The sequence below is a fragment of the Caretta caretta genome, chromosome 14 (assembly GCF_965140235.1).
Source record: "Caretta caretta isolate rCarCar2 chromosome 14, rCarCar1.hap1, whole genome shotgun sequence".
Lineage (NCBI taxonomy): Eukaryota > Metazoa > Chordata > Testudines > Cheloniidae > Caretta > Caretta caretta.
This window is the reverse complement of record NC_134219.1, coordinates 48,335,066-48,352,658: the sequence shown is the minus strand read 5'-3', so window position 1 is coordinate 48,352,658 and position 17,593 is coordinate 48,335,066. Positions and strand designations below refer to the sequence as shown.

The following is a 17,593-nucleotide window of genomic DNA, read 5'->3' as shown; positions in this document are numbered from 1 at the left end:
AATTTTCCCCCATGGGTGCTACAGCCCCAGAGCACCCACGGAAGGGCGTCTGTGCCTGACAGGTCGGTATAAACGTCGCTGTGTCAGCAGACAGCCAAGGGGTAGGTGGAGAGCGAGTGGACGGTGATGAGAAGGAGAGAAAAGCAGAGAGAAGCTTGCTGAGCGGTCCGTCTGTCCGACAGCCGAATGGAGAGCTGAGGGAGCAGCAGGACACTGTCCCGTCCTGTCCAGCAGCAGAGGGAGGAGACGCAGAAACCCAAAGAGAACACAGCAGCGGAGAGAGAGAGCACAGGAGAAACGATCAGCCAGGGAGTCAATTGGCCGTAGCTCCATCTAAGTCAATGGGGCCAGATCCCTGCTGGGATCCGTCGGCCGTAGCGCTTCTGACTTCAGTGGAACGGATTTCCAGACGCTCAGTACCTGGCCCCGCTGAGGTCAGTGGAGGCGCGGCCGTTTGACACCAGCTGGGATCTGGGCAGAGGTTTTCCCTTCGCTTATTTAAAACCAGTTCTATCAAGTCAAACGTTTCTGGAACACAAGAGCTCGTTGTTAGGGGGCTTATTCCTTCACCCACTTACTTCCCTGGTCCTTCTCGCATCAACAGAGAGCAACAATACCCGAAGTCCAAAGGTGCAAACAATTCGATGTTTATTGGGGTGAACTTCCAGCAAGCATGATTCCAGTTTCCTTCCTTAGTATCCTCCTTCCCAGCTCTGACACCACAGAGCCTTACACCTGTGTCCCTGTTCCCATTCCTACCCTTAGCCAAGCATGATTCCAACTTCCTTACTCCCATTCCCTGTTCCCATTTCCCCCTTTAGCAAAACATGATTCCAATTTTCTTACCCCCATTCCCTGTTCCCATCTCACACACCCACATGCCCACCCCCACCCACACCCCGTCACTTCCTCATTGACTACAGATTATATAGTAAAACTTGAGTTCTGCTTAGCTATACCTGAACCAATCATTTTCCTGAAATTTAACTAACCAATCCTAACATATTGTAACATGATTATTTAACCAATTATATTCCACCACCTTAATTAGTTTACACCCAGCAAAATTAATTATACAGCAGACAGGAACAATCACAGAACCAGACAGAGATTATACAGACAAACAACAGCAAAGTGGGAACTATAATGACAAAACAATACAGAAGTGAGGATTTCACATCCCGGCTGTTGATAAGTGAGTTCTTGCCAGACAGGATGCTATCAAACTAAGTTTCCTTTTACATTTTCTAGGCACTTCCCTTTCTCTGGAGGTGATAGGAATACAATCCTGTCCTGATAGTGCCTGACAGCCCAATAGCACCTTATTTCAATGTGACTAGTTTGCAATGTGAGGAGGTGACTGGTCGCTTCCCAGCTTATGGCTGCCTCTGCTGCTTAGCCAAAGGCCTTAGCCTAAGAACAGGGCCTCAGACTGTCACAGTAAGAGAAGGCCCTTACACCAGCAGACAGTGATTTTGATTCTTTCTTTCATACCTCTATCACTAGCCAAGTGATAAGAATACACCTAAATTCTTAGAGTATAGGCCTTTACAGACAGGCCTGAATATCTATATCCTAACACTCCACCCCTTTTTTTTTCTTTTTCTTTTGGGATCCTCCTGCCCAGGTATCCCTGGAAAAGCATAGGACATATGGTGACACATTTCCTGATAGGGCCAGGCATCAAGGTGGAAGGTGTCGATATTCCATTTGTCCCACTGCCCCTTGGGTAGTATAGTGCCCTGCACCTTCTCTCATACGGGCATACCACACCTATTCCAATTAGTGTTCCAGACTTCCCATTAGAGTGGGCCTGAGAAGGTTGGGTCCGGGTTGTCTAGTACACTGCAGGGTTTGGAGGGCTTATTACATTCCTAATAGGTTATCTCCCTATGCAACGTAACACAAGTACAGTTAACAATACAAAATCCACAGCAACACCGAGTCCTGACCACTGCAGTATGGTCCAACATCCGAGACACCCCCAAAATACTGCCTCTCCTCCTTCGATGGGGTCACGATCTTGTGTCCAGTTGCTGGCAGTTGCAACAAGCTGCTCCTGCAAGTTGTGTATGCTTTTGTCCATATCACAAGTTCATTGAATGTTCACAGAGAAATGGGATATTGTCCAAACCAGCTTGACCACTTGGTATGGAATCAGGCAGTAAGCCCTGGCTTATTCACAGCAATAAGATTCACAGATCCATTTGTGCACCAAAGTCCATATAGCAGCATGTAGATGGGTGTAGTTTGGTTATGGGCTGGTGTAATTGTGCCCCCAGTAATATGTACATTCCCAGCAAAACACCTTATACACAGTACACCCAATTGTCCACCCCTTGCATAGGCCATTGATCCTGCTCCTCTATAGTCATAGGAGAGGGGCACATCCAAACATCTTCTATTGATTTACACTATTTTACACACACCTCCATTAACTCCCAGTGAGCTTCTCCCCTTCTCATTATTTCCATAGGGCTTGTGGGGGCCACCTTAGTTGCCATTCCATTTCCAGGTACCACGGTAGCTATTACACAGGTGCTGGCCTCCTAGTTGAGAATTTGCATTCCCATACACATCTTCCCCCTCAAGGCCAGCCTTTGGAAGCCATCCCCCACCCACATCATGAGGTTTTCTGTTCATTAAAACACAACAATGCTAGCAACAAGACAAACACCACAGACAAACAACACAAAACATAGATCCATGGTATTCTGGGTTATTTTTCCCGCTGGTGCCAGCTTGCTTGTAGAGTGTCTGAAAAACAAAAGAAACAATTTCCTTCTCCATGGTGGGGACAGATTATTGCTTAATAATAATACCACTTTCTTTTACAAATGTCCTTGCTACTTGCAGGAAAAACAGAAGAATTACCTCCAGACTGTCCTTATTTTGTTCTATAGTCAGGCTAGTGAATTACCTCACTCACTGGTCATTTATGAAATTCATGAGATGGTGTACCTCAGTTTCCCCTCTTGTACAACAGACCAAGTTTGCAATAGTTTCTCTGCTGTACCAAGCTTTAAGTTTATTCTCAGGTAATAGCTGAGACACAGCTTCAGATTTTAGCACTGTACACACACACACACACACACCCCCCTTAAGGTTAACCTGTCCCCCTTATTTTCAGGCTTGACTTGTTTTTTTCACCTCCCTTTCCTGAAGGGCCATAATCTGAGTCTTCTAGTAGCTTGTTTGCTGACCAGATGTATTCAGTTATTTGCAGCTCCTTTGTGCCCATCAGCTAGGTAATTTGCATTTACACACAGAGGCTTACTAGCTTGCTTTTGGATCCAAAGCTGTTAGCAGCTCAGACACTGTCTTAAAAGGGAAGCATTTTACTTCCACCAGAGTTCTGATCACTTTCCACTTTCATCTCCTGCTCCAAAACACAGCGATCTGAAAAAGAAAGCACAACCTATTGTGGCTCCTTTTGGAGCCCTATTAGGATTTTAATGAAGTACCATGTTTTATTTGCATTTCTTTTACTCCTTTTCCAATATACACTGCACATGTCCTGGGAAAATGCAAATTCCTTCCATATAGTTTAACCTCCATAACATCATATTAGCCAAATTAATTTTACACAAGGTATAACTGCCTCCCCCATGCCTACAGAGTTGTCATGCAGAACCCACCAAAGCAACAATCTGATCCCCCAGAGCCATCCCAAGGCTCAGTGTTCCCACCATTCCTCCCCTTTTCCTTTTCTTTTACCTGTGCACACACACACAAAATTCTGTTTTGCCTAACATCCCTTGCACTGTGATTACTCTTTTTTACACAACTGTACCCCGATTACACTTCCATCTTGTACAACTAGACACAACTAGGGGCAGCCAAGTTAAGTTCCAAAAGAAACCTCTTCCATCCTTTAGTGATTTTGATTACATTACCCAATAGTCAAATAATTTTGCTCAGATTCTCTCTCCGCCTGCTGCCTGCAGCAGTCCCTTATAGACCATTTCTGTGGGAAAAGGGCCCATTTTCCCTCAGAATAGCTATAAAGGCTTCTGGGGACAGAAGCGTAGTGGTGATAGTAGCCGCTCGACCTGACCCCCTTGGAAAATTTAATGACCAAGCTTCCATCCAATGTGACTGCACAGAGTTGCACATACAGTGACATTTATATACCTGGGTTTTATCATTAAACAAAAACTTCCTTCTTGACATCTCACATACGTATCCAAAGTACCCTCCATTAAAACTTCAGAAAAACAAAAGAGTGTGGAAAGGCAGGTTGCACTTTGAAACTTTTTTTTTTTTTTCCCTCCACTCCCCTAGGACCAAGTCTCAGATCCAGTCTCTAAAGGTGGTCTGTTAACTCTGCTTTTGACCTTAAACCCTTTTGTGCCAAATCATCTTTCACTATCCCTAACTAATTTACAACCCTTCAGCAGCCCTTGCTGAAGCAGCACCAAACTTGAAAGATTACTGGCAGCTTCCCATAATGCTGCCCTCACTTCAAACCTCTCAAGCAGACTGAAGTGCCTCTTTTCCCTGGGAGGCATTCAGTCCCCATGAGCAGGGACCTTCTTCCCCTACCCATATACCAAGGAGGGTGGGCTCCTCAGCCACCCCCCATACCTCTGGGTCCCCTAACACTTCCTCCATTTCCTTTTTAATCTTATCCCAGGTTGACCCCTGTACCTGGTATGGGCCCTGGTCCTCCCTTATCCATTTATCCAAAAAATCCTTTACCCTGGCTTGCCAGAGCCCACAACTACCATCACGAGAGTTCGCGAGACCCCCTCCAAGCAGCTGCGCGGACTGTTGGGGAGGGGGACTTACAGGCTGCCACTCACCTATCCAATGCGATGCATCCGAGTCACCGGCACCAAGATGTTAGGGGGCTTATTCCTTCACCCACTTACTTCCCTGGTCCTTCTCGCATCAACAGAGAGCAACAATACCCGAAGTCCAAAGGTGCAAACAATTCGATGTTTATTGGGGTGAACTTCCAGCAAGCATGATTCCAGTTTCCTTCCTTAGTATCCTCCTTCCCAGCTCTGACACCACAGAGCCTTACACCTGTGTCCCTGATCCCATTCCTGCCCTTAGCCAAGCATGATTCCAACTTCCTTACTCCCATTCCCTGTTCCCATTTCCCCCTTTAGCAAAACATGATTCCAATTTTCTTACCCCCATTCCCTGTTCCCATCTCACACACCCACATGCCCACCCCCACCCACACCCCGTCACTTCCTCATTGACTACAGACTATATAGTAAAACTTGAGTTCTGCTTAGCTATACCTGAACCAATCATTTTCCTGAAATTTAACTAACCAATCCTAACATATTGTAACATGATTATTTAACCAATTATATTCCACCACCTTAATTAGTTTACACCCAGCAAAATTAATTATACAGCAGACAGGAACAATCACAGAACCAGACAGAGATTATACAGACAAACAACAGCAAAGTGGGAACTATAATGACAAAACAATACAGAAGTGAGGATTTCACATCCCGGCTGTTGATAAGTGAGTTCTTGCCAGACAGGATGCTATCAAACTAAGTTTCCTTTTACATTTTCTAGGCACTTCCCTTTCTCTGGAGGTGATAGGAATACAATCCTGTCCTGATAGTGCCTGACAGCCCAATAGCACCTTATTTCAATGTGACTAGTTTGCAATGTGAGGAGGTGACTGGTCGCTTCCCAGCTTATGGCTGCCTCTGCTGCTTAGCCAAAGGCCTTAGCCTAAGAACAGGGCCTCAGACTGTCACAGTAAGAGAAGGCCCTTACACCAGCAGACAGTGATTTTGATTCTTTCTTTCATACCTCTATCACTAGCCAAGTGATAAGAATACACCTAAATTCTTAGAGTACAGGCCTTTACAGACAGGCCTGAATATCTATATCCTAACACTCGTGATAAAATGTTATTTCAAAATGTTTTACATGAAGCAATGTTCTTTTGGTGCAGAAATGGCTTTCAACGAAAACATATCTTTGTGAACTGTTCTCGTTGACAAAACCGATATCACTTTAAAAAGGAAAATACTTCGGGGGAAAATGTTTCTCTTTAGCAAAAATATTTTCAGAAAAAAATAATTATGGAAAATGATGTGTTTTCTCATGGACAAAAAGTGTGTGTGTGTGTATATGTATATATGTGTGTGTGTTTACATCTATATATAAGAGCTGACACAATATGCTCCACCCCCGTGCTAGCTGCATTTATGGGAATTCATGATTTTTCTTGATAAAAATAATGTTCTCTATATAATAACACCTGTCAAGCTTCACCCCAGGGGTAGTTGCATTTATGGAACATATTTGCTTCTCCTCACGTAAATATCAGTGTTATTGAAACAAACAGGTTTGCACTCGGAAATATATCTGTCTTGGGAATGGACGACACACCTGGCTGAGAGGAAAGTTCTAGCAGAACGAACGGGGCGAGTTTCTTCAGGCTTCTGACTTTTCCCCAGTGCAAATGATTGTTTTGAAAACACCCTAGGTACAGACTCGATGTAGGGGGAGAGATTGAAACAGAGAAGAGGAGGTAATAGAAGGCTAGAAAATAAGGCTGTTCACCCCGTCTCAGACTACATGAGGAAGGGGTGTTGGGTGGAATTTCAAGCACTCCCAGGTCAGATGTTCAGAAAACAGATTTTCCATCTATATTTTAACACTTGTTTTTCTCCTGAATTGGGACAAAAAGGTGAGAAATAGGAAATTTGGGTGGAAAGTAAAATTCTAGCAGGAGAGACCCCCCCCGAGCCAGCCCACTCCCATCGCTGCCTGGATCACATTCGGGGCAGCTCCCCCCTCTCAGAGCGATCAGCTCACGCTCTCTGCAGACTCAGGCATGGGTCCCCCCCGCCCCTGGTTAGAGAGATTTCTTTGCACCTGTGAAGACTGGAAGCATTTTTGGCTCTGCAAGCTGAGCACCTAGAGATCGACTCCAGCTCATGGGACGGAAACCGTGGTCAGTTATTTGTGCGTGGCACCCGGCCCTGACTCCGACACTTCTGTAGCTGATTGTAACTCACCCCTGGTCCCCCCTTCCCCCAGGCCCCCCCCAGCTGCCACCTTTGCAGAAGCTGCAGCCATGCAAGAGGCTGAATTTCCTGTTTCTCACCATGATGCGCAGGGGTGAAAGTGAAGACAGAGCCCCGAAGAACTCGGCACGTTTCAGCCCACCACAGAAACTGCAGAAAGTACCAGTCGCAAATGGACCCTCCCTCATGCTGCTCAGTGCTGCACAGACCCCTCCCCTCTGGGAAAGATCGGGACCCCTGTCGTGCCAGGCTCTGCACAGACCTGAACTGAAGGATGACAAAGGGTCTGGACTCCTGGGTTCTCTCCCAGCTCTGCGATGGGAGTGGGGACTAGGGGGTTAGAGTCAGGGGGGCATGGGAGTCTTTTTCTGCTAGACCACACTGAACCAGAACTTAGGATAGAACCCAGGAGTCCTGACTCCCAGCCCTCCCCCCGGCTCCACCTCTCCTCACTCTCTCCCCACAGCTGCAGTGTGAGGATGGTGCCCGTGGGAGCCAGCTGAGGTCACTCAATCAGGGTGAACGGCAAACAGAACGAGGAAGACAAACCCCAACAGCTGGTGGATATTCCAATACTGAGATTTACCCAGCCAGCCCCAAACTGCCTCTGTACGACCTCCCTGGTTACTCAGAAGTCAAAACAAGGCAGTTCCCCTCCTTGCATTTCAAAGCTCTATTCATTTACAGAAAGAAAAGGCGGACTTGTGGCACCTTAGAGACTAACCCATTTATTTGAGCATGAGCTTTCGTGAGCTACAGCTCACTTCATCGGATGCACCCGAAAGCTCATGCTCAAATAAATGGGTTAGTCTCTAAGGTGCCACAAGTCCTCCGTTTCTTTTTGCGAATACAGACTAACACGGCTGTTACTCTGAAACCATTCATTTACAGATCTTTCGAACCAGCCTTTGAAGTTCGGCCTTGGATCAGGTCAGTCTGGGAGTTCATTGACTCTTTCTGGCCCTGTCACCTTTCAATGAGATATATTACACTCATAACGTCACACCCCCAACGCAAAATTGATGCAGGAAGGGACGACACAAACATCGCTGAGTGCATCCCAAGAGCTCCCCACCCTTGGTTCTGTCTTAGTACAGCAAGTATTGGGTTAGAGGCCGTACCAGTGTAGAACAGAAATGGTTTATCCACGTCATGGTCCATAACGTGATTGAATCTCTTTACAAACTCAAGGTAAAACTTGGTGAGAATAACAGTGGATTGGATCTGCTGTTGCAGCAGGATTCCCGTATGTCTCACGTGATCTTGCCAAGATCTATAGAAAAGAGCTACTGGATCCATACAGGAAAGAATTTTCTGTAGTATCTGGCTGGTGAATCTTGCCCATATGCTCAGGGTTCAGCTGATCGCCATATGTGGGGACAGGAAGGAATTTTCCCCCAGGGCAGATTGGAAGAGGCCCTGGAGGTTTTTCGCCTTCCTCTGCAGCGTGGGGCACGGGTCACTTGCTGGAGGATTCTCTGCTCCCTAAAGTCTTTTTAAACTACGATTTGAGGACTTCAGTAGCTCAGACTCAGGTGAGAGGTTTATCGCAGGAGTGGGTGGGTGAAATTCTGTGGCCTGCATTGTGCAGGAGGTCGGACTCGATGATCATAATGGTCCCTTCTGACCTAAATATCTATAAGCTCCAGCAAACATTTGGAACCCAATTAACATCAACTGAATGTAGATATCACTGTTGTATATAGTACAGGAATCTTGGCATTTAGCCATGAAAGCAATGTGGTCGTGTTCCTGTTTCCCTTCTCATACAAGAAGAACAGGAGGACTTGTGGCACCTGAGAGACTAACCGATTTATTTGAGCATAAGCTTTCCTGAGCCACAGGTCACTTCATCAGAAAACATTTCTGTACAAAACATTTCTGTATAAAGCAGATAAAGACTGTCCGGAGCATGTTTGGTTTTTTAGAAGGAATACGCCGATGGCAAGAGATACGTGTTGCAAAAAATAAACATACCTCAGGATGTGAAAATAAAAGATATTCAGCAAAAATTCCTTTCTGTAAAATAATGTTATTCCTCATGACAAAATATCCCAGAGAGGGTAAGGAGCATGACCCAAGATGAGAGAATGAACTGAGGACTGAACCCAGGAATCCTGGCTCCCAGCCCCCCATCTGCCCTTGCTCTAAGCACTAGACCCCACTCTCCTCCCAGCGAGGGCCAGAGGAATGCACCCCCCCACCCCCGTCCAGCCCTCGTCCCCAGCCTTTTGCTGCAGCCATCTCAGAAGCTCAGGCCACAAAACTTTCCACCGGCCCCTCCCCGAGGTGACATTTCCGGAGGATGCTGAGGCTGAGCTGAGCTGGGCTGCGGAGCTCCCCAGAGAGCAGGGACCATGGAGCAGCTGCTTGCCCTGAGCACCGTCCTCTGCGCCGTCCTCCTCATCCCCACCTGGGGAGCAGGTACTAATTTTATGTATCCATCCATCCACTTACCCATCCCAAGATCCATCTCTTTGTGTCCATCCGTCCATCCACCTACCCAACCCCTAGATCCATCTCTGTCTGTCCTTCTGTCCATCTGCCCAACCCCTAGATCCATCTCTGTGTGTCCATCCATCGACCTACCCCATCCCTAGATCCATCTCTGTCTGTCCATCTGTCCTTCTACCCCACTCCACTATATTCAGCCCTCTCTGTGCATATACCCTATCCCTAGATCCATCTATGCCTACCCATTCACCCTACCCCTACATCTCATCTATCTTTTTATCTATGTACCCATCCATCCCACCCCAAAAAGAATATCTATATCTATCTATGTATCTATCTATCTAGATCTAGGGGTGGAGGATGCGTGCATGGATGCATAGATAGATATGGATATGTCCCATCAGGTCAATGAGAAGTAGTCTGTTTCCATAAAACAAATATTTCATTTCAGTATTGACTCCTCTTAATAATATCAAATCAAACCAGTGTGGAAATGCAAAATCAAATAATTCCCTATTGACCCTATCGAAAATGCTTTCTCTCCCCCATTTTTAAACCAATTGTCTCCCTTTCGATGAGACGGCATTTCCCAAGAGGGAAATGTTCCGTCAGGACAAATTCTGACCCCCTCTAGTTTGAAGTACAAATTGTATAAAGTGGAGGCATGTGTTTGTGGTGTAGTTAAAATGACCAGCTGCCACTTTAATTTGTAAGGGGGTTTCCTGGTCCTTGTAAGGGGGAAGCCGTTCCATACCCGTGCCTTCTCTGCACCTTTTGCAATTCTAATGTATCTTATTTTGATTTGAGGCGACCAAAACCGCACGCAGGGTCCAAGGTGCAGGCGTACCTTGGATTTATATAGAGGCAATAGGATATTTTCTGTCTTTTTCTCTCTCCCTTTCCTAATGGATGCTCACAGTCTGGTGACTTTTTTCACTGACATTGCACATTGAGTGAATGTTTGCAGAGAACTATCCACAACGACTCCAAGATCTCTCTTGAGTGGTAACAGCTAATTGAGACCCCATCAGTTTCTATGTATAGTTGGGATTCTGTTTTCCAATGTACATGACTTTGCATTTTCCACCCTTGAGTTTCATCGGCCATTTTGTTGCCCAGTCACCGAGTTTAGTGAGATCCCTTTGTAATTCCTCGCAGTCTGCTTTGGACTTAGCTGTCCTGAGTGATTTGACATGTAACGTCTCTGTGAGCATCTGCCGTGCCCAGAGCAGTGTTGATGTTGGGTCTCTGTTGGGGTGGAAGTGAAAGCCCTGTGCAGTGTGTTATCGGGAGTGTTGTGAGCAATGGCAAGGGGGACAGGAACGCACAATTCTTTCCCCTTAGCTTCTTCTCTCTGTGCTGCTAAGGTTTCGGGTGGCTGGGGCATGTCTTAATATCACTGGTCGTAGTTTTCCTTTCCTGCTGTAATGTTTATTGCCTTGGTTCATGAAGGTCTCACAGTGCTTCAGAGCCCAGCTGTCCTCCGAGCGTCCCCCGGCGAGACCGTGAACCTCAGCTGCTTCTTCAAGTACAGACAGGGCAGCGTGACAAAAGTGATCTGGACCATAGCACCCGGGGTTGTGCTGGAATCTCACCATCCCTTCTACAGCGGACGGCTCAATGTGTCCGACCTGGATCTGCTCCGGAAAGGGGAGGCCACGCTGACCCTGTCGGAGTTGGAGCAGCGGGACTCTGGTCTCTATCGGTGTCAGATCAGCATCCACCAGGGAGAGAGCGGGACAGGAGCGGGCACCGAGCTGCAGGTGATGGGGAGAAACCAGAGTGACACAGGTGAGGTGGGGAATGGGGGCATGGGGTCTTCCCCCTCTGCGGCCCCAGGGCAGGGGACTGGCTGGCTCAAGGGGCTGAGAATCCCCTAAATCTCCTCTCCATCGCCCAGGTAAAGAACCTGCCCCCGTAGGGTGCTGCGGCCGGGAGCTCCTGTATCAGGTCGCCATCTCCTTGGGGCTCCTTCTCATCCTCGGCCTGGTGGCCACCCTCCTCCTAAAGAGACGCCGAGGTACCAAACCGGAGCCTTCCTCCTGCTAAACTCCTGGCCTCCATGGGCCAGGGACTCTGCTAGTGAACGCACCCTAGCGTCTGTCCGCTGGGTCCATGCTGGGCTGTCTGTCCATATAACGAACCCCCCATGTCCTTCCTTCTCCTCTCGTCCCTAGATCTCTGCAGCTTCCCTCTTCACCCCAGACTCTCTCTCACACTCCTCCGTTTTAACGTTTCATTCTTCTCCCTTCTTCCGCAGCGCCGCCCCCCTCGCAGCCCCGCCAGCGGCAGCCGAAGGTAAGAGAATGCAGGCTGGGCCCTGTTCCATACAGTGCTTGGGTCTGGTCTCCGGGTGCCAATAAGGACTGGTACAATACAGTGAGGGGAGAGAACCCAGGAGTCCTTGCTCCCATCCCCCCTGCTCTAACCCCCCAGTCCCCTCCCAGAGCTGGGGAGAGAACCCAGGAGTCCTGACTCCCAACCCCTCCGATCTGGGGTAACACTGTGGGATTTGCTCCCTGGGAGCTGCCTAAATTGACCAGAATTAAGAGACCAGATCTGGGGTGACGGCGTCCTCACAGTGTGTCTGTCCAACACAGGGCCACGGCAGCCGGGGGGCCGAGGAGAGCGAGAGCGTACAGTACTCAGAGATTAAAATCCAGACTCCAGGACGCAGGGAACACACCTCCAACCACACCCAGCGGCGCTGAGTCCCTCCGCACCCAGCACCACCTGAGTCCCTCACACTCGCAGCCACGCTGCCAGGAGGGAATTCCCCACAGGAGGAGACCCTCACAGGGTTTGAGGGAGAGCAGAAGAAAATTATGGGCGTGAAAGTCCATGTGAACCCCAACAAAACCCAAGTAGCCCTCTCTACGGCAGGGAAGAATCTACTAGGGCATGGTCTGACCCTCAGGAAATGCCTTCTCCGGGGCCTCCTGGATATAACTATATCACGTCCCTGTGTGTTATTTCCCTGTCCTCTCCGGAGTGATTGCAACGCCTCCCTGTGGAGCGTGACCAGCTGGGGGTAATTAACGCAGCGTCTGGTCCCTCTTCCTAACTGAGCACGAAGAGAAACGCTCGCCCAGCTCAGCATGGTGTGGGCGGTGGAACTGGTCTGAGCGACAGGAACCTGAGCTCCCCGCAGTGTGTGACAGGGACGGGGACCAGGCCCAGGGAACCAGAAACAGGAATCCAGACCCAGCCCTGGAGAAGGGGGAAGGAGACCTGCTCATGGAGGACAGACGCTTCACCCAGGAACCCAGAGGAAGGGATCCATTAGGTGGGGACACGGGTGTGGCCCAGGAAACTGGAGCAGCATTGCCAATCCTCCAGGGTGACCGGGAGTCTGCAGGAATTCAAGATTAATTTTTAATGAAAGATTATGGCATGTGATGAAATCTTCAGGAATCCATCCCATTAAAATTGGCGACCCTAAACCGGAGTGGCGGGGAGGGACCCATTATATAGAGACAGACTTGGGCTGGGGAACCAGCTAGAAGAGCTGATCCCTCTTACGGTGCCCCTCAATGGTGGGGACTAGACTGGCCGAAACTTTTCATCTAAACCAATTTTAGGAGAAAAATGCAGATTCAGCAGTTTGCGAATTCGTATCCGGTCTGCTGAATTGTTCCCGTCCAGCCCCTCCCCCAAGTTCTTAACAAGTCGAAGCATTTCGTTTAGACACTTTCCAAACAAACCATTTTGATTTTTCAGCTTGAAACAATTTTTTGTTTAAAAATGTCCTTTGTGGCAGGATGGGCAAAAGCTTCCTAAAAGTGGGGGGGCTGCTGGCAGCCAAACTGTGACCCAGCCCCGGTGCCACCCCTTCTCCTCAAGGTCCTGCCCTCTCAAACCGCCCCTTTCCCTGAGGCCCCCCCTCATGTCATCTTTCTCCCTGAGCTCCCACTTCACGCCGCCCCTTGCCCCCAAAACACTGCCCCCCCTCTCCCTTCTCTTCCCCCTCATCCAGTCGCTCACACTTATGGCCAGTAAAAAGTGGTGGGCCCTGGTCTCCCCTGGATGAGAGTGGGAGAGGATGAAGAACTCCTTTCAAATATAACTCCCCCCCACCTCAAAAAAGCACAATTTGCCAGCAACAGCAAAACACGCACCTCACCAACCCGGGCCAGTCACGCTGTGTTGTGTGTGACATTCCCGGCCTGGGGCGGTTTATGTCTTTGTGAATGTGAACCCTGCAGGCCTGGGTGTTTCTCTGCGTAATGTGACCTCAGTGCTCCTGATGAGAGCCGTTGTTTGTAAATGTTTCAGGAGCAGACATATTTATCATTCATGGACAGACAGACATTTCTTCATAATTAGAACTGGTGAAAAATAGCTGGGGTGGGGAGGGTTATGAAAACTGAAGAAGAAACCACTTCCCCCCCATATTCTTCAAACTTATTTGCAAATCTTTTGAATTATCAAACTTTTGTTTAGTTTTGGTGGGAAAAACTCCACGTTCGCTCTCAAGTGGGCAGAGAAATCCAAAATGTTTTTTTTAGAAAGGGAACTTTTTTCAAATGATCAATGTAATCCAAAGTGGCATTTTTAGTTCAAAGGTTGCATTGTGAGTGTAAAACCATTCTGAACCAGCTCTATTACTGAATAACAAGATGAGTTTATTTGTCATGCTGCATTGTTTGGGCCAAGTTCCACGTGGTAATTCAGTTTTTGCACCGCTCTTCTCTTCTTGCGTCTGCACCTCTCGTACGCTGTGGCCTTAATCTTGGCCCTGGAAACACTTGCGTGCTGTCATAAATATAAAGGGAAGGGTCAACATCTTTAAAATCCCTCCTGGCCAGAGGAAAAATCCTTTCACCTGTAAAGGGTTAAGAAGCTAGGATAACCTCGCTGACACCTGACCAAAATGAACAATGAGGAGACAAGATACTTTCAAAAGCTGGGAAGAGGGAGAACATCAAAGGGTCTGTGTCTGTCTGGGGGATGTTTTTGCTGGGGACAGAACAGGAATGGAGTCTTAAAACTTAGTAAGTAATCAAGCTAGATATGTGTTAGATTCTGATTTCTTTAAATGACTGAGAAAAGAAGTTGTGCTGAATAGAATGAATATTTCTGTCTGTGTGTCTTTTTTGTAACTTCAGGTTTTGCCTAGAGGGATTCTCTATGTTTTGAATCTAATTACCCTGTAAGGAAGGTATTTACCATCCTGATTTTACAGAGGTGATTCTTTTCTTTTTACTGTTTCTTCTATTAAAATGTTTCTTTTCAAGAACTGATTGCTTTATTCATTGTTCTAAGATCCAAGGGCTTGGGTCTGTGGTCACCTATGCAAATTGGTGAGGATTTTTACCAAACCTTCCCCAGGAAGTGGGGTGCAAGGCTGGGAGGATTTCTGGGGGGAAAGATGTTTCCAAACAACGTTTTCTCAGGAACCCAGAGAAATGTTTGGCGGTGGCAGTGGAAAACCAAGGGCAAGGAGTAAAATAGTTTGTACCTTGGGGAAGTTTTAACCTAAGCTGGTAAAAGTAAGCTTAGGAGGTTTTCATGCAGGTCCCCACATTTGTACCCTAGAGTTCAAAGTGGGGAAGGATCCTTGACACATGCATGTTTAACTTTAATGACTGCTGTGAATAATTCCATTTCAATGGGACAACTCTGAGGTCGGGTTTACGCTACGGCCCTATATCAGTGTAACTACGTCACTCATTTATTTAATTTTCTTTCTTTTATATGGGAAAGTTATTGAGAGCTTAAAGCAGGTAAAATACATGAACAGGTTCGGACAGTCCAAGTTTGTCAGTGCAAAGTGACAGCAGAGATGTGGTATCTGCGAGTTTTCCATAAGTCTCTCAGGGTTACCCAGGATAACTTTGGGGATCTCTGTCTTGAATCGGGAATGTTCCCTGAAAGTGTCCAAACAGCTCAGGGATGCAGAACCATTCCCTGGATCCATGCTTACAGCTGTCTTCCCCGGAAAGCAGTCTGGCAAGTGTTCCTGTCAGCTCTTTGCTAAGTTATCTGCCAAAACACGAGAGTTTTCAGGTGCCTAAGTAGCCCCTGGAATCATGGTGAACTTATCCTCCCCGCCACCACCAAAATTTGAAATGGTGCCCCTGAGTGCACGGGACCCTACCGTGCTCCCTGAGAGGAGCTGCATCAACAGGCAACTCTGCAAGTTCTCTGCATGCCTCTGCAAGTGACCCCCACGTCTCTCCAGTTCCTTGGCCACATGTATCCTGTCCCCATGCTGGCGGCTCATCCAGAAAAAGAGGGAAAGAGCTCACCACTGCGACCACCTGAGGGATGGGTTGGGGTGAGATCAGCTGGTCAAAGCAGGCAATAGGGACAGAATCGGAGACTTGAATCTCCTCGAGTGACCTCTGACCTTTCCAGACCTGCCCTTCAATCAGACGCAGCGATTGTAAAGTTGAATGTGATAGTAACTAGACCCATTTTAAACCCTTCACCACACAAGACAAAGCCCGTAGGATTCATCATTAATGATTTATTTCTCCTCCCCTGGATTCCTGCAGCCACCAGCCACCTTGGAGCTTTCCCTCGTCTCTCCCCGGCTGGGCTCACTCGATGGCAGGAGTCAGCGGAGGGTCCAGCTTTGCTCTTTCGCTTCCATTCTTCACCTCTTTGGGTGGCTGCATTTGCAGCTGAGCAGCCTGATGGAAACACTGAGTCCTCTGTCTCGGCAGGCAGGCCCAGCCGCCAAAGCCAAAGACTCCCTGAGAACAGGGGCAGGTTCGCCTGAACTCTCAGGGGTGGAGGCTGGGCCCATAGGGTAGGGTTACCATATTTGAACTTTCCAAAAAGAGGACACTCCGGGGTGGGGCGGGGGGAGTGGTAGCCCTGCCCCCTATCTACTCCCTCCCACTTCCTGCCCTCTGACTGCCCCCCACAGAACCGCCCATCCATCCAACCCCCCCCGCTCCTAGTCCCCTGATCGCCCCCTCCCAGGACCCCGTCCTCTATCTAAGCCTTCCTTCTCCCTGTCTCCAACTGCCCCCTCCTGAGACCCCCCCACCCTAACTGCCCCCCTAGAACTTCCCCCCCTACCTGTCCCCTGACTGCCCCACCCCCTATCCGCACCCCCGCCCCCTGGCAGAGCCCCGGGTCTCCCACTCCTATCCAAGCACTCCCTGTCCCCTGACTGCCCCCGCAGAACCCCCGACCCATCTAACCCGCCCCGCTCCCTGCCCCTGACTTCCCCCCTGAACCTCCGCCCCATCCAACCCCCCCTGCTCCCTGTCCCTTGACTCCCCCGACCCCTCTTCATATGCCCACCCCCTGACAGGCTCCCCCCAGAACCCCTGACCCATCCAACCCCTCCTGCTCTCTGTCCCCTGACTGCCCCTTGGGACCCCATTCCCCTTCTCCAGCCCCCCGGCCCCCGTACCCTGCTGCTCAGAGCAGTGTGTCTGGGGTGCGGAGCCAGACACAGTGCCGCGCTCCCCCGCAGAGCGCGCAGCTCCCCCCCCCCGCCCCCGGAGTGCTGCATTGGGAGGGAAATCCCGGCCCTTTGGAGAGTTTTACAAATTCCTCCCGGAGGGCGATTTAAAACCCCAAAAGCCGGACACGTCCGGGAAAATCCGGACGCATGGTAACCCGACCACAGGGACTCCAGGATCTGCAGCTGCTGCCACCTCTATGGTGAATCCTCCGACTCATCACCAACCAGCTCTTCCCCATTCTGCCAGCCGGCCCCACGGTCTGACCGTGCAGGAGAACAGAAACCCTTTGGGACAGCAGGAGAGTCTCCTCAATGCCGCACTCTTTGCATGGCTTCCCGCGGTCACCGGGAAACACGACTGCCCTGCCCCAGGAGTCTCTCAAGGAGCTGCCGGCGCAGTCACTGGGCACCCACTCGTGATGGTCTCGGGCAGTGGCATTGCAGAGGGAGCTGAGCAGACCGTCCCTTCCGTGACTTCCTGAATTGCTGCCAGGACGGATTCTCCTCTGCGCTAGGGAGAGCCCCCGAGAAAAGCAGCCGTGGTAGGGGAGGGGGCAAGACAAGCTCTCCCCCGGAGCCCCTGAATATCAGGCAAGCAGGACTCCGGGAGCCAGGGATCGGTGTGTCTTGCTGGGAGAGCAGGGCTGGAGAGCAGGAAAGGGCACTGGAGGAACTGTCGAAATGTCAGTGTCATGGC

At 49.2% G+C, this 17,593-nt stretch overlaps 1 protein-coding gene and 1 long non-coding RNA gene across 3 annotated transcripts; one reads left to right on the top strand and one right to left on the bottom strand.

Annotated features, from left to right (window-relative positions):
• Window positions 1-631: 631 nt before the first annotated feature.
• On the bottom strand, window positions 632-5,827 carry LOC142069164 (uncharacterized). Of its 2 annotated transcripts, none has more exons than XR_012665006.1 (2): window positions 3,278-5,827; window positions 632-2,757 (listed from the first exon to the last, which is right to left on the bottom strand). It is a non-coding gene; the product is annotated as an uncharacterized LOC142069164 (long non-coding RNA). The 2 variants fall into 2 exon arrangements; XR_012665007.1 differs by having other exon boundaries at window positions 4,806-5,827.
• A 3,017-nt stretch (window positions 5,828-8,844) lies between these two features.
• On the top strand, window positions 8,845-11,519 carry LOC125629584 (T-cell antigen CD7-like). The gene is made up of 3 exons (XM_075119121.1): window positions 8,845-9,440; window positions 10,923-11,261; window positions 11,371-11,519. The coding sequence occupies exons 1-3, from the start codon at window positions 9,374-9,376 to the stop codon at window positions 11,517-11,519; spliced, it is 555 nt and encodes a 184-aa protein (XP_074975222.1). The 5' UTR covers window positions 8,845-9,373.
• The last annotated feature ends 6,074 nt before the right edge of the window (window positions 11,520-17,593 follow it).